The sequence below is a fragment of the Zerene cesonia genome, unplaced genomic scaffold (assembly GCF_012273895.1).
Source record: "Zerene cesonia ecotype Mississippi unplaced genomic scaffold, Zerene_cesonia_1.1 Zces_u006, whole genome shotgun sequence".
Taxonomy (NCBI): Eukaryota; Metazoa; Arthropoda; class Insecta; order Lepidoptera; family Pieridae; genus Zerene; species Zerene cesonia.
In genome coordinates, this window is record NW_024045136.1 from 1,185,565 (window position 1) to 1,199,744 (window position 14,180).

At 36.0% G+C, this 14,180-nt stretch overlaps 3 protein-coding genes across 3 annotated transcripts in view; 2 read left to right on the forward strand and 1 right to left on the reverse strand.

Annotated features, from left to right (window-relative positions):
* Nucleotides 1–3,455, forward strand: part of LOC119838886 (UDP-glucosyltransferase 2-like) — a 5,609-nt gene extending 2,154 nt beyond the window's left edge. The window contains exons 2-4 of the mRNA XM_038365029.1: nt 790–1,009; nt 2,635–2,854; nt 3,185–3,455. Coding sequence (XP_038220957.1) covers nt 790–1,009; nt 2,635–2,854; nt 3,185–3,455 — 711 coding nt within the window. The remainder of the gene's footprint in view (nt 1–789; nt 1,010–2,634; nt 2,855–3,184) is intronic.
* Nucleotides 3,456–5,529: 2,074 nt separating this feature from the next.
* Nucleotides 5,530–8,993, reverse strand: LOC119838887 (UDP-glucosyltransferase 2-like). The gene is made up of 6 exons (XM_038365030.1): nt 8,932–8,993; nt 8,681–8,717; nt 7,363–7,582; nt 6,666–6,885; nt 5,977–6,080; nt 5,530–5,699 (listed from the first exon to the last, which is right to left on the reverse strand). The coding sequence occupies exons 1-6, from the start codon at nt 8,991–8,993 to the stop codon at nt 5,530–5,532; spliced, it is 813 nt and encodes a 270-aa protein (XP_038220958.1).
* Nucleotides 8,994–10,158: 1,165 nt separating this feature from the next.
* Nucleotides 10,159–14,174, forward strand: LOC119838888 (UDP-glycosyltransferase UGT5-like; the record flags this gene model as incomplete). Its single annotated transcript, XM_038365032.1, has 4 exons — nt 10,159–10,660; nt 10,759–10,967; nt 12,132–12,351; nt 14,068–14,174. Coding segments are annotated over exons 1-4 (1,038 nt in total), but the record flags the coding sequence as incomplete, so codon positions are not given.
* Nucleotides 14,175–14,180: the final 6 nt, after the last annotated feature.

The window sequence follows — 14,180 nt, forward strand, 5'->3', positions numbered from 1 at the left end:
GGGAGGTCTACATTTGAGGAAAGAAAAGCCCCTTCCGAAGGTTAGTGATGTTATTTTTCTACAGCCTTTAAGCCTATAACCTGTCACTGAATTATAGGCCTTTTACTAAATAAAGTAAATTGACCATTTGGAGAACGTAGAGTTAAGAAGTATTGTCATTTAATATTAGATGATCATTAGTAGCATCGTTATCATAAATACTGGACCTATTATGACACTTTTATTTTATAATTAAACGTGTTTTTATAATTACATAATTTGTGAAACATTTGTATGTTTCTAACGTTTTCATGCAAAAACTGATGGACCGATTTTAAAATATCATTATTACCATTTGAAAGCTGCAACTTAACGCGACTGAGTGAATTAGGCTATATATTTACCACGGGCGTAGCTGGGGCGAACAGCTAGCCATTAATAATTTAAAACAGTATTCTCGAAGAAATATATATGTCGATCGAATTTTTATATTTTTTTTATAATAGGAAAAAAATATCATAGATGTACTGAATGGAAATAAAAATGCCAACATCCCTGAAGCAATTTTGATTACATAAACGATAATGACATTTAGAAAAAGCCTGTTACACAAAAAGCTTTCAATTGAAATAGAATTTATAAAAAATTATAATCTCATAACTTTTCATCAGGTGAATTGCTTTGATCTCTTTCTATATAAAAGCTGATGCGTCCCATTTAAATTTGATCTAGTTCTGTCAATTTGAAGGCAGAGCCTATCATTAAAAATAATTATTCATACTTATCAATGCATTGTATGTTCCATTCCAGGATCTGAAAGCCAAGCTGGATTCAGCAAGCAATGGGGTGATTTACATGAGTTTTGGCAGCACGATCAGCTCCTCGATGTTCAACATGGAGAAGCTGAATATATTTCTACGAGTGGTGTCCAAACTGCCATATACGATACTTTGGAAATGGGACGCGGATGTAGAAAACGTGCCTGACAACGTTGTGGTGGGGAAATGGTTCCCGCAGCGCGATCTTCTTAGTGAGTAGTTTAGTAGTCATTTTAGTGTGGGAGTCGAGCGCGCTTCGGCACGAATTGGGCCAGCATAGCACTGGATACCACACAGAAGACCGTGAAATGGTAGCGTGATGTTTCGTACGGTGAGCGGGGAAGCCGGAGGCCCGTTTCCTTTTCCTCACCCTTCCCAGATTATGGAATGGAAGAGATAACTCTTAGCCCTTAAAAAGCGGGCACGGAATTGACAGAGGCTATTTTTAAACCACCAGCTTAGCTGCGCGCTATGACATAAAATAATACATGAACTCTTTGTTAATAAAAAAATAACAAGTGTTGTAAGTGCGAAAGTGTGTTTGTTTGTTTGCCTTTTCATCGCAACGGAGTGATTTTATGGTATAATATTTCAAATATTATATTTGTGTCTGGAGATAGGAAAGAGGCTGAAAGTGACCGTTCCATTGATTACGTTGGCAAAGCTAGTTTTCATTAAAAATGCGAGTGTGTTTTATTTTCGACCTCTTTGTTTGAGCCTATGAAGATTAAAGAAATCTTCCCTATAAAAATGATCACCGACGTTCCTGTGAAGGAAGAGACCAAATTATATTCCAAAACAAGCTGTCCGCCCCGGCTTCGCCCGTGGTACATATATAGCCTAAAGCCTTCTTCAATAAATGGGCTATCTGAAACTGAAAGAATTTTTCAAAACGGACCAGTACTTCCTGAGATTAGTGCGTTGAAACAAACAAACTCTTCAGCTTTATTATATTAGTACAGATGTTCAATGATAACAACTCTCATCATACACACAGAGAATCATGTCAACCGGTTGAAACCTCACGTAATTATAAAGTAACTAAACCGAATAAAAAACAGTTGAACGGCGAACGTGTTTCGTTTTTGCTAATGTCGGTTGATAAAAAAGAAACTACATTATTTACAACTAGCTGGGTATAAGGCCTCCGATATTAAATAGCGTAATCATAGTTTGGAATTATTTGTAACAGAGATTAACTGTTGAGCGACTGTCAAAATTTCGGTATTTTATAAAAGTTGACCTTACTCCATATTTGGTTGTTTATTTTCATGATTTGTTGTTGTTTTTTATAGTTGTTATTGCATTTCGTTTAACAGAATACACAATTTGTTATCCTAATTGGTATTTGATAAAATAGTCATTAGTTTCATTAAATTTATTTTATGTATGACATTTCAGTACACATTTAATTAAATACAACCTATATTACACTCTGAACGACATAGATTTTGCACATATAGACATTTAAACCTGCTAGTAGTTCGTATATTAAAAACATCGATATATTTATATCAAATAGAGAAATAAGATTTATTTAAATGCGAAATTTAATAAGTACGAAATTAATGTAAATATTTTTTAAAAAATTTATAAATACAGGTATAGAATTGTGTGTGTGTGTTGTGTGTGTTGTGAATTGTTAAGTGTGACGTCACATAAGGGGGGAGGGGGCTCTTAAAATGTGACAACCTGTGACAAGACGGGGAGAGGGAACAATATTCATGACGTAATTTATGGATGGCCCCTTATCGAGTTAGGGGGCATTTTAGAGATAATGAAAACAAAACCAAAAGAAGAAAAAATACAGTTGATTTTAGAACCTCCTTCGTTTCAGAACACCCGTCCATCAAGCTTTTCATCACGCAAGGTGGGCTCCAGTCAACCGACGAAGCCATCGACGCTGCGGTCCCACTTGTGGGCGTACCGATACTCTGGGACCAGTGGATGAACGTAGACAAGATTGCCGAGTTGGGCATCGGAGTCATGTGTAGTATACATGACGTCACAGAGGAGAGCTTCAGAGCGGCGATAGATACCGTTCTTAGGGATAAGAGGTAAATGATGACCACTTAGAAGTGCCATGACGCATTCTGAGATATAACTGTCTGGCCATATCATTACAGAAAACTACTTTTACAACGTGTTTTGTGTTGTTTTTCGGTCCTTGAGCGTCATAATGGAAACAGATATTCAAAAGTCATAGTCAAATATTAATTTATTTAAATAACGTCATGAAGACAATGGGTATTGATTTTGTATTATATAGTTAAAAAGTTGAACTTTTATTATTTCTTATTCGGCGTACCTAAAAATGACGGATCTTTCTCTATTTAAATAAGTCGTTCTTTTCACTTATTTTATTAGCTTATTTCTATTTATTACAGATACAAAGAAAACATAGAGAACCTAAGAAATGTCATTCGTGATCAACCACAGACACCGCTAGAGCGCGCCGTGTGGTGGTCGGAATACGTCATACGCCATAATGGCGCGAAATATTTAAGATCTCCCGCCTTTGACATGCCAGTCCAAGAGTATTATGAAATTAAGCTTATATTATCTATAATTTTAGTTTGTGCACTCGTTTTAGGAATAATTTGTAAGCTGTGTATTAAATTGATATCAATTTTTAAACGGAAAACCAAGCTAGAGTGATTAAAGTGTGTTCCTATTAAACCTTCTTGTTTTTCATTCACCTTTATGTAGTAAGAGAGTCAGTTATTGCAGTCGTAATTTATAGAATAAAGAAGAATTTGATTTCTCTTTTTCATGCATTTTAGTTGTACATATTTTAATTTTTTTGTTTTTGATGTAGTTAGGTACTTGTTATTATTTACGCATCAATTCGTATTCTCTATTAATGTTGTTTCCGATAACTTTATACCATTCTGATTAATTGTATCTACGCTGACAACTAACCTTTAAAAGGTTATAAGGTTATTTATATCAATTACTTACTTCACCCAAGTATTGGTTGATAATACAAATTGAATATGTATTATGTCATAAGCAGATAACTACCTCATTGTTTGAGGAATGAACAAAGAGTATTTATATTTATGTATAGTTCAATCACCTGTGGAGACATAAAAAAGTTGTAAATATAATATAACATCCTTCGTTTTAGGAAACGTCAATAAACTCGTTTTAATATGGAAGGCTGATAACCATCGTGTCTGTACAGAAAAAAGATATTGGTTTACATTTGAATTTTATTTATGGCAACAAGTCAGAGCTTTTTGCCAGTATCAAGTTATGAAAGGTAGGGAAACAAATTTTATACACTAATGGCAGATTTAAGCACGCGTATAATCAGAGAAGTGGCGCTGATCAATATAAGATATACAACTTTAAATAACGCTAATTTATGTAAATATAATAAAAATTATTAGTGAATCCAAAAGAACATCAACTTCTATGTAAAATTTTTATATTTTTTTCGATGGATAAAATCTGACGGATAATATGACTTCACAATATTTAACAGGCTCGAGTAAGAGACAATTAATAGAAATAGGAAAGGGGACACGAAGTAATTCAAGAGATAAATATAAAAAGGATTGTTCTTAAAGCGGGCAAGCAAAGAATATATGATTATTTTTTTTCATTATTCAATACACCAATTTTAGTAAGATGGTAAGGGGTACAAACGTGTCCAAGTCGCATACGAATTAAAACACTTGTTATTAGTTTACCTGCCTTGATTTTACTAAACTAAGGTTTTATTGGAATCCGTATTTGAAGGGAATGGAATATTTCCCTTTTAGCATTCCGCTACTTTACCAAAGTTTAACCCACTGAAAGTTTACTGAGATCGTGGCAATAATTGATGTATGGAAATGTATCACCAATAGTGGTGATACCAAATATAGATTTGGCATCTTGCTAGGGCGTCTGCCATTTCATTACCTTTTATCCCGGTGTGGCTGGGTATCCAAGCAAAAGATACTAAGTAATTTATTTTCAAGCGTTGTGGTAATTTGTGCCTTATTTCGAAAATTATGGCTCATTACTAAATGGATATTTTTCAAGACTTCGTAGAGAACTTTGCGAATCGGTAATAATAACAGTTCTTGGTAATTTCGCTAATAACATCTAATCAATTGCTTTCAAAATGCCCAGACACTCACCAGTAAACGCTGGTGGTTATGGTGGTAACTTAATTTTTTGTGTAATGTTGAATTGCGCGTGATATATGCCTATTTCAGTGCACCCAGATGAAGATGTCTTTGATGCATCAGTGAAAATTAAATTCCGATCCTTCCATTATTACCATTTCCTATTACCCTCTTGTTCCCACTCAAAATCTGCATCTAAATTATCATCATTGGAATAGAGGGTTACATAACTCGCGACAGAGAGACCAGGCCCAGGACCTGATATTTGATTCAAAGGATCCGGAGGATCCTTCATGCATTTGTAATTTCCAACAATTTACATAATTATATTAACAATGAATAAACAACTTACCAATATAATATAAAACTGTTACTATTTACACTAAAATACTTCTCTGATCATTAAATAACTTTAAATAAATAATTAAATTTAAAAGCACACTCCCGCCTCGTTCAAAGTTTCCCGCGCTTTTTTTCATTAGAATATTTGTTTATATTATTTATCTATGACTTTCTAGTGTTTGTTTGTATTAAGGGAGACCAAATAAAAGCCAATAGTCCGGTACTTATATTTTATTAGATCTTCATAAAATATCTGCCGAGAAGTATAATTACTGAGTTTTCTTTTTACTAGAGCAAAATTTTTGTATCACGAATTTGATAATTGTCTTAATTACATAGTATGCCATGCACAAAATAAACAAAACAGCTAAAATTACATCCAGCATCCACAATTCGTACCACTTGTAAAGTTTGACGGGTGAACGGAGATGATACGCACCTGGAATAATGATAAAAAACGTCGGTTGAGTGGAGTCAGACTCGCGACTCTAAAGGTTCCGAACAATAAATTAGTAATTAATAATTAAAGTATTAAAGAGTACAAACCACCCCTTTTAATTTACGTGAGTATTCAAGTACTACGTAATGTAATTTTTGAAGATATTTGACCGCCTCTCCTCTCCTTGTAAGGAGTGGTAAGGCACCGTAACTGACCATGATGAAAAAATAATGGACTTTTACATATTACATTTTTCATTAAATTGAATTGACCTTACCTTTGCTCTCAATAGCTATTTCAATGTAATGCTTTATCAGCTCTGACGGAGGTGTCGGCCGTTTCTTATACATGTTTGAGAGGAATTTCGCCTTATTATGATATCTAAAGAAGAAAATAAATGTTACAAATTTTCACAGATTTTTGTTATACTTAAGCAGTTATTTTTGCCCCAAAAAATGCCCCTTTTATCCAAATAAATCTGGGATCAATCCCGTCTCTGGCGTATTTCTAGACATAGTACTCTCAGATAATAATGAACAACACGAAAACTCAACTCAAAAATCCTAAAATAGCTTAAAGTAGAAAGTCACTTAAGTCTTGTTTCTTAAGCGACGTCCCCATATAATATGAAGGAGGTCCTCCATTTCTTTACTTTTTTTGGTTTTCTTACTGGAGTACTCCATGCACTTTCAACTAATTACAGCTGGCGTTCTGTGATTCTTTTTGTTTTTAATTGTCATTTGGTTCTATTTTTGAATCTACCATAACTCCGCCCAAGAAGCGTTAGTTACCGTTTTTGTACAAAAGAACTGAACTGAACTCTAACCAGCTTCATAGAGCATTATGTGTCCATTGTATATACCTTTATGATTTTCCCATCCTTTTGCAGGATCTATGTCCACTAATACACCTTTTATATCCTATCCGACTGCTCAAGATAAAACATTTCTCTAAGTATTAACTTACTTATCATTAATTAACATTTCATGCAGTGCCTTCTTCAATTCCAGAGCCATATCTGGTGAAAAGTCGACCTTTAGCGCGTGACCAGCGGCAACACTGCGGTAGACATTACCGGGCTGGTCTCCGAACATGGGTATGGCCAGTAAAGGCACCCCATGTTGCAGCGACTCTATTATACTGAGGAGACCGCCGTGCGTAATAAATACTTTAAGGTTGGGGTGCGCTGGAAAAAAAAATTGTTTTTTTATTTTAAATAGGGACAGAGAAGAATATTTTTTGGGTAAGGCTTCGGTAGACTTTAAAAGGAGTTTTTAAGAAAAAATTCAATCACTTGTTTAAGTTACATTGAACTGTTTGTTTTAAAAACCGGTAAGTCGTTTTGTCTTTCAATAAACAAACAATAAATTAAATCTTCTATCTTACAAAATGAGTTTATTCATTGAAACTGATTTGGATATTTGTTGACAAGCTGTGTGTGATGATTTGAAACTACTCCTCATTTAACGTTCGCGAAGCCGCGGGAAAAAACTAGTTATGCATATAAACCTTCCAGTTGAATCACTTGAAATATCCGTAATAAATAAATTTCCGTTTTGTAGTTTTAAAGGTCTAAGGATACATACACACATATAGACAGCGGGAAGCGACTTTGAGTCATAGTATTTAGTGATACATCAATCATCAAACTTTACCACCTTACCAAGTATACTAGACTGTGGCATCCATTTTCGGATGTGGACGTTCTTGGGAAGGCCTTGAATGTCTTCATCGAATTTCCAGAGGACGGTTTGCTTCAGACTCCCGAACAGTTCTATCAGGTCTTTTCTGGTCTTTCCGATGAGTTGCGAAGACTTTACCACGGAAACCATGCTGAAGTAGATTACGCCTTGGATGGAAGAATCCAGAAGTTCCTGCAGGTCCTGGAGGGAAGAAATAGCGAATGATGAAATACTAGCTTTTCACCCGCGGCTTCACTCACTTGGTCTACAAAACGTCATTTGTGGTCTACAAAATGTCACTTCATGGACTTTAATGAGAAAGTGTACTCATCATTTTTTACAACTTGAGAGGCGTAATTTAATAAAAAAGAACATTTATGTAGCACAACATCCTACATAAAGAGAACAATACATAAAAAAATCAAATACTAGTCGTTCGTCCCGGTTCCGCCCAGTTATCAAGATTCCTGTTTTATCCCAAGGGAGTATTTAATCGGGACGAAAAGTATACTGTCACCCAAGTCAGCTCATACTCCGTCTGTATACCAAATTTCATTAAGATCTATTGAGTAGTTTCAGCGTGATTGTAGGACAAACATCCAAACAAATAAACTTTCACATTTATAAGATTAGTGTGATTAATTCGCTAACATGACATTATAAAATCGTCTGCCTGTCTGTCTGTTCGGGATAAATAATACAACTGCACCGATTTGCATTATGTTTTTAACAAAGGGTAGCGTGGTTCGGTGCATGGCTTTAGCACATAATTTGTTATTATCGGGTGTGGCATCGGGCTCTTCTGTCAAAAATTACGCAAATGGATTGCCAGCTTTCTTACTGCACGTAGTCTTCGAGTCTTGGTCGATGGAACAAGTTCAGACTGTATGCCCGTGAATGCTGGCGTTCCACAAGGTTGTGTACTTTCACCCACTCTGTTTCTTCTGCATATACTGGAGATGCCTTTTACACCAGCCCTGGTAACCTCTCGCAAGTACACATTGACGAGTGCCGGAACAATCTCGTGTCGAAAATTGAGAAACTTCTTGAAGAAGTCTCAAAAAGGGGTAGTAAAAACCTTGTCCAATTCAACCCCATTAAGACACAAGAAGTTTGTGCATTCACATCCAAAAAAGGGCCTTTTGTTGAAGTTCCCCACTTTGCGAATACTCTACTTAGCGTCAAGCCTCGTATATTAATACCTGGAAAAAATTGAGCGTCCTTAAAAGAGCGAGGCAGTATTTCAGGCCAACCCATCGTATACTACTTTATAAAGCTCAGATGGAATACTGCTCTCACCTCTGGGCCGGAGTTCCCAAATACCAACTCCTTCCACCTGATCGCGTCCAACGTAGAGCAGTCAGAATTATTGGCGACCCAAAACTAACTGATCGGCTTGATCCACTTTCCTTGCGAAGAGATGTCGCATCGCTGTGTGCCTTTATCGCATGTACCATGGACAGTGCACAGAGAAGCTATTCAGTCTTATTCCTGCTGCAGAATTCCAGCTTCGTACCACCCGTCATAAGGTTAAGTTCCACCCACATCACCTAGAACGTTGGCGCACGAGTACAGTTCGCTTTTCGCGCCACTTCTTGCCTCGCACAACCATGTTATGGAATGGCCTTTCCTCGTCTTTGTTTCCGACAACTTACAATCCGGATAAATTCAATAAAAAATTTACATCTCTTCCTTAAAATGCCGGCTACACTTTGTGGACTCTTGTGAGGGGTCATGGGCAGTGGTGACAGCTCGATAATGGGCGCACGACTTGTTCGTTTGTCCGCTTTTTTTATAAAAAAAAAATAATAATTACATGTATTATACTCCGAAATAACGCGTACGAAGCCGCGACCAAGAGCTAGTCTTCATTCATTTAGTCTTATCAAGATTATGTAATCTTAAAGACATTAAGTAAGATTACATAATATTGATAAGACTAAATGAATGCAAAAGCAGCTATTTCATAAGTTTAAATTACTATAATGATCGCATCTCAAAATTATACGAGTAAATGCGAAAGTATATATGTCTGTCTCTATCTTTTTCACGCCTTAACGTGTGTACCGATTGGGATAAAATAAGGTACAGCGATAGTTTGAGACTAGAGAAAGTTGAAATGATAGTTTTAATCTTCGAAGTCCTACGGAATGGGAATTAATATATATGATATATATTAAATAAATTATATTTATTTATAGTTAATATTAAATTTATTATTTATTTATTTAGTTCGCATTTAAACTTAAAAGTGAAGTCCCGTGTCCCCTAGTGGGGTATGGGGCAGATGCTGTACATCTGTTTCACTGATCGATTTTCTTTACGGACAAGTAGGTGATCAGCCTTCTGTGTCCTGCCAGACCGAGACATTTTTTTTTTTGTGCGTCCCCACCGGGAATTGAACCCAGGACCCCTCGGTTCTACGCTCACGCGTTAACCACTGTACCAAGGAGGCGGTCATTTAAACTTAACTCAATATTATTTTTAACCCAAGAATACAAATTTTTCTATGAACAAATGTTCTATGTATCTCTATAAATAATTTCGTATAGACAAATATTTCTCCCCTGTTATAAAAATAATTAAAATACTAATTTTTAAACCACATTTACTATTATCAAAATAAATTTGTCACGTCACTATTTGAGGAATCGTTCACAAATTATCACAGTACGGTACAATTTACAAACTCCATTATCAGAAATCTAGCTACAAATAGTCAATCGAAACAATAAAAAACAGTAGTTGATTCGGCGTGGTTCGGTCAGACGTTAGTCATGCGTGCACTACTGTGTGTCACTTGTTTAGTGTTAACAACAAATCTCTGCAGATCGGCGAAAATATTGGGAGTATTCCCTGCACCCATCTACAGCCACCAGCAAGTGTTCCGACCTTTAATTGAAGAATTGGCCAGGCGGGGTCACGAAGTCACTGTCATCACACCATTCCCCACAGCGTCAGAAAGCGTCGGCAACATAACTCAGATATCTATTGAAGATAGCATTGAAGACATAAGATTTAATGCACTTAAACAGGAATTGAAAGATGCAGAAGACATAGTTACACAGCAGAAGGCAACTTTTAGAGTTGTACACGAAATGTTCGATATATTATTGGGTAGGGATTTAAAAGAATTCCTGAGGAGCGGCCAAAAGTTCGATTTGGTTTTAGTGGAAGCTTGCGTGCGATTAAACCTTATTTTCTCTCACATATTCAAGGCCCCGCTGATCCAAATAAGTTCCTTCGGCGCAGTGACGGATACTTTCGAAATGATGGGAGGTGCGACACATCCCTGTATCCATTGGCCATTCGGGAGAAATTCAAAAACCTGTCCTATATTGATAAAGTGAACGAAATAACACAACACTACGGTGTAGCAAGAGCATTCTACGATAGCGAGAAGCCCGAAGATGATTTGATTAAGAAACATTTGGGCGCTGATTTTCCCACTTTGAAGGAATTGAAACAAAATGTCGCAATGGTTTTTCTTAATGTGAATCCGATTTGGGATTCCAATAGGCCAGTACCTCCGAACGTAGTCTATTTGGGAGGTCTACATTTGAGGCAAGAAAAGCCCCTTCCGAAGGTTAGTGAGACTGTTATTTTTCTACAGCCTTTAAGCCTATAACCTGTCACTGAATTATAGGCCTTTTTCTAAATAAAGTAAATTGATCATTTGGAGAACGTAGAGTTAAGAAGTATTGGGAAAACGGGAGTATTTTTTTTATATCGTTTACTTATGTATCTATTTACGTACTATATCCTACTAATATTATAAACGCGAAACTTTATAAGTATGAATGGATGTTTGTTACTCTTTCACATAAAACTACTGAATGTATTTTAATTAAAGCTACATGAATTCGTCCGCCGGTGAAACCGCACGGCTCAGCGAATATTATAGATGCGAAAGTTGGATGTGTATGTTTGTTACTCTTTCACACAAAAACTACTAAACCGATCGCAATGAAATTTGGTACGTAGTAGCTGGACAACTGGAATAACACATAGGCATGGCATTTTATCCCGATATTCAGCAGCTAGTAATACATACTATAAAGTTTAAGTAGACTTTATGTTTGTATATAAATTACGTCAATAAGTTTATTACGCTATTGCGTCATTTAATATTAGATGATCATTAGTAGCATCGTTATCATAAATACTGGACCTATTATGACACTTTTATTTTATAATTAAACGTGTTTTTATAATTACGTAATTTGTGAAACTTTTGTGTTTGTAACGTTTTCATGCAAAAACTGCTGGACCGATTTTAAAATATCATTATTACCATTTGAAAGCTGCAACTTAACTGGACTGAGTGACGTAGGCTATATATGTACCACGGGCGTAGCTGGGGTGAATAGCTAGCCATAATTTAAAACAGTATTCTCGAAGAAATATCTATGTCGATCGAATTTTTACATTTTTTTTAATAGGAAAAAATATCATAGATATACTGAATGGAAATAAAAATGCCAACATCCCTGAAGCAATTTTGATTACATAAACGATAACGTAATTTAGAAAAAGCCTGTTACACAAAAAGCTTTCAATTGAAATAGAATTTATAAAAAATTATAATTTCATAACTTTTCACCAGGTGAATTGCTTTGATCTCTTTCTATATAAAAGCTGATGCGTCCCATTTAAATTTGATCCAGTTCTGACAATTTGAAGGCGGATTAATGATATGCATTAAAAATAATTATTCATACTTTTCAATGCATTTTATGTTCCATTCCAGGATCTGAAAGCCAAGCTGGATTCAGCAAGCAATGGGGTGATTTACATGAGTTTTGGCAGCACGATCAGCTCTTCAATGTTCAACATGGAGAAGCTAAATATATTTCTACGAGTGGTGTCCAAACTGCCATATACGATACTTTGGAAATGGGACGCGGATGTAGAAGACGTGCCTGATAACGTTGTGGTGGGGAAATGGTTCCCGCAGCGCGATCTTCTTAGTGAGTAGTTTAGTAGTCATTTTAGTGTGGGAGTCGAGCGCGCTTCAGCACGAATTGGGCTGGCTCGCATGTGGTAACTCACAGAAGACCGTGAAACGGTAGCGTGATGTTTCGTACGGTGAGAGGGGAAGCCGGAGGCCCGTTTCCTTTTCCTCACCCTTCCCAGATCATTCCTTCTTTCCAGTCGTCAATCCTTTCTTTATCTCTTAGCCCTTAAAAAGCGGGCACCGCATTCGCAGAGGCTGTTCTTCTGCGAATGATTTTGGACGGTGATGATCGCATCATCTGCGAACCACCAGCTTAGCTAAGCTTATTGTATGTCATAGCTAAGCTTATTTTATGTCATAGCTTATTAAAAATAATACATAAACTCTTTGTTAATAAAAAAAACAAGTATTGTGAGTGCGGAAGTGTGTTTGTTTGCTTGCCTTTCTTTTCATCGCAACGGAGTGATTATATGTTATGATAATTGTGTCTGGAGATAGGGAAGAGGCTGAGAGGGATATGAGTGGGCGTTCCATTGATTACGCCGGCAAAGCCGCGGCAAAGCTAGTTTTCATTAAAAATGCGAGTGTGTTTTATTTTCGACCTCTTTGTTTGAGCCTATGAAGATTAAATAAATCTTCCCTATAAAAATGATCACCGACGTTCCTGTGAAGGAAGAGACCAAATTATATTCCAAAACAAGCTGTCCGCCCCGGCTTCGCCCGTGGTACATATATAGCCTAAAGCCTTCTTCAATAAATGGGCAATTTAAACTGAAAGAATTTTTCAAATCGGATCAGTAGTTCCTGAGATTAGTGCGTTGAAACAAACAAACTCTTCAACTTTATTATATTAGTACAGATGTTAAATGATAACAATTCTTATCATGCACACAGAGAATCATATCAACCGGTTGAAACCTCACGTAATTATAAAGTAACTAAACCAAATAAAACCAGTTGAACGGCGAACGTGTTTCGTTTTTGCTAATGTCGGTTGATAAGAAAGAAATAACGATATTTTTTACAACTAGCTGGGTATAAGGCCTCCGATATTAAGTTACGTAATCATAGTTTGGAATTATTTGTAACAGAGATTAACTGTTGAGCGACTGTCAAAATTTCGGTATTTTATAAAAGTTGACCTTACTCCATATTTGGTTGTTTATTTTCATGATTTGTTGTTGTTTTTTATAGTTGTTATTGCATTTCGTTTAAGAGAATAGTACACAATTTGTTATCCTAATTGGTATTTGATAAAATAATCATTAGTTTCATTAAATTTATTTTAAGTATGACATTTCAGTACACATTTAATTTAAATACAACCTATATTACAATCTGAACGACATAGATTTAGCACATAGTCATTTAAACCTGCAAGTAGTTCGTAAATTAAACACATCGATATATTTATATCAAATAGAGAAATAAGATTTAAAATGTGTATTTAAATGTGAAATTTAATAAGTACGAAATTAATCTAAATATTTTTTTAAAAATTGTGTGTGTGTGTTGTGAATTGTTAAGTGTGACGTCACATAAGGGGGGAGGGGGCTCTTAAAATGTGACAACCTGTGACAAGACGGGGAGAGGGAACAAAAAAGCTTACAATATTCATGACGTAATTTATGGATGGCCCCTTATCGAGTTAGGGGGCATTTTAGAGATAATGAAAACAAAACCAAAAGAAGAAAAAATACAGTTGATTTTAGAACCTCCTTCGTTTCAGAACACCCGTCCATCAAGCTTTTCATCACGCAAGGTGGGCTCCAGTCAACCGACGAAGCCATCGACGCTGCGGTCCCACTTGTGGGCGTACCGATACTCTGGGACCAGTGGATG

Excerpts from the sequence above, each read along its gene's own strand:
- LOC119838887 (XM_038365030.1), bottom strand. The coding sequence starts at position 8,993 with ATGGTTGTGCGAGGCAAGAAGTGGCGCGAAAAGCGAACTGTACTCGTG. Across the intron at positions 8,718-8,931 it reads CTCGTGCGCCAACGTTCTAG|GTGGAAGGAGTTGGTATTTG; the intron begins GTGATGTGGGTG and ends GGACGCGATCAG. Across the intron at positions 6,081-6,665 it reads GAAATGTTAATTAATGATAA|ATATCATAATAAGGCGAAAT; the intron begins GTAAGTTAATAC and ends TTTCTTCTTTAG.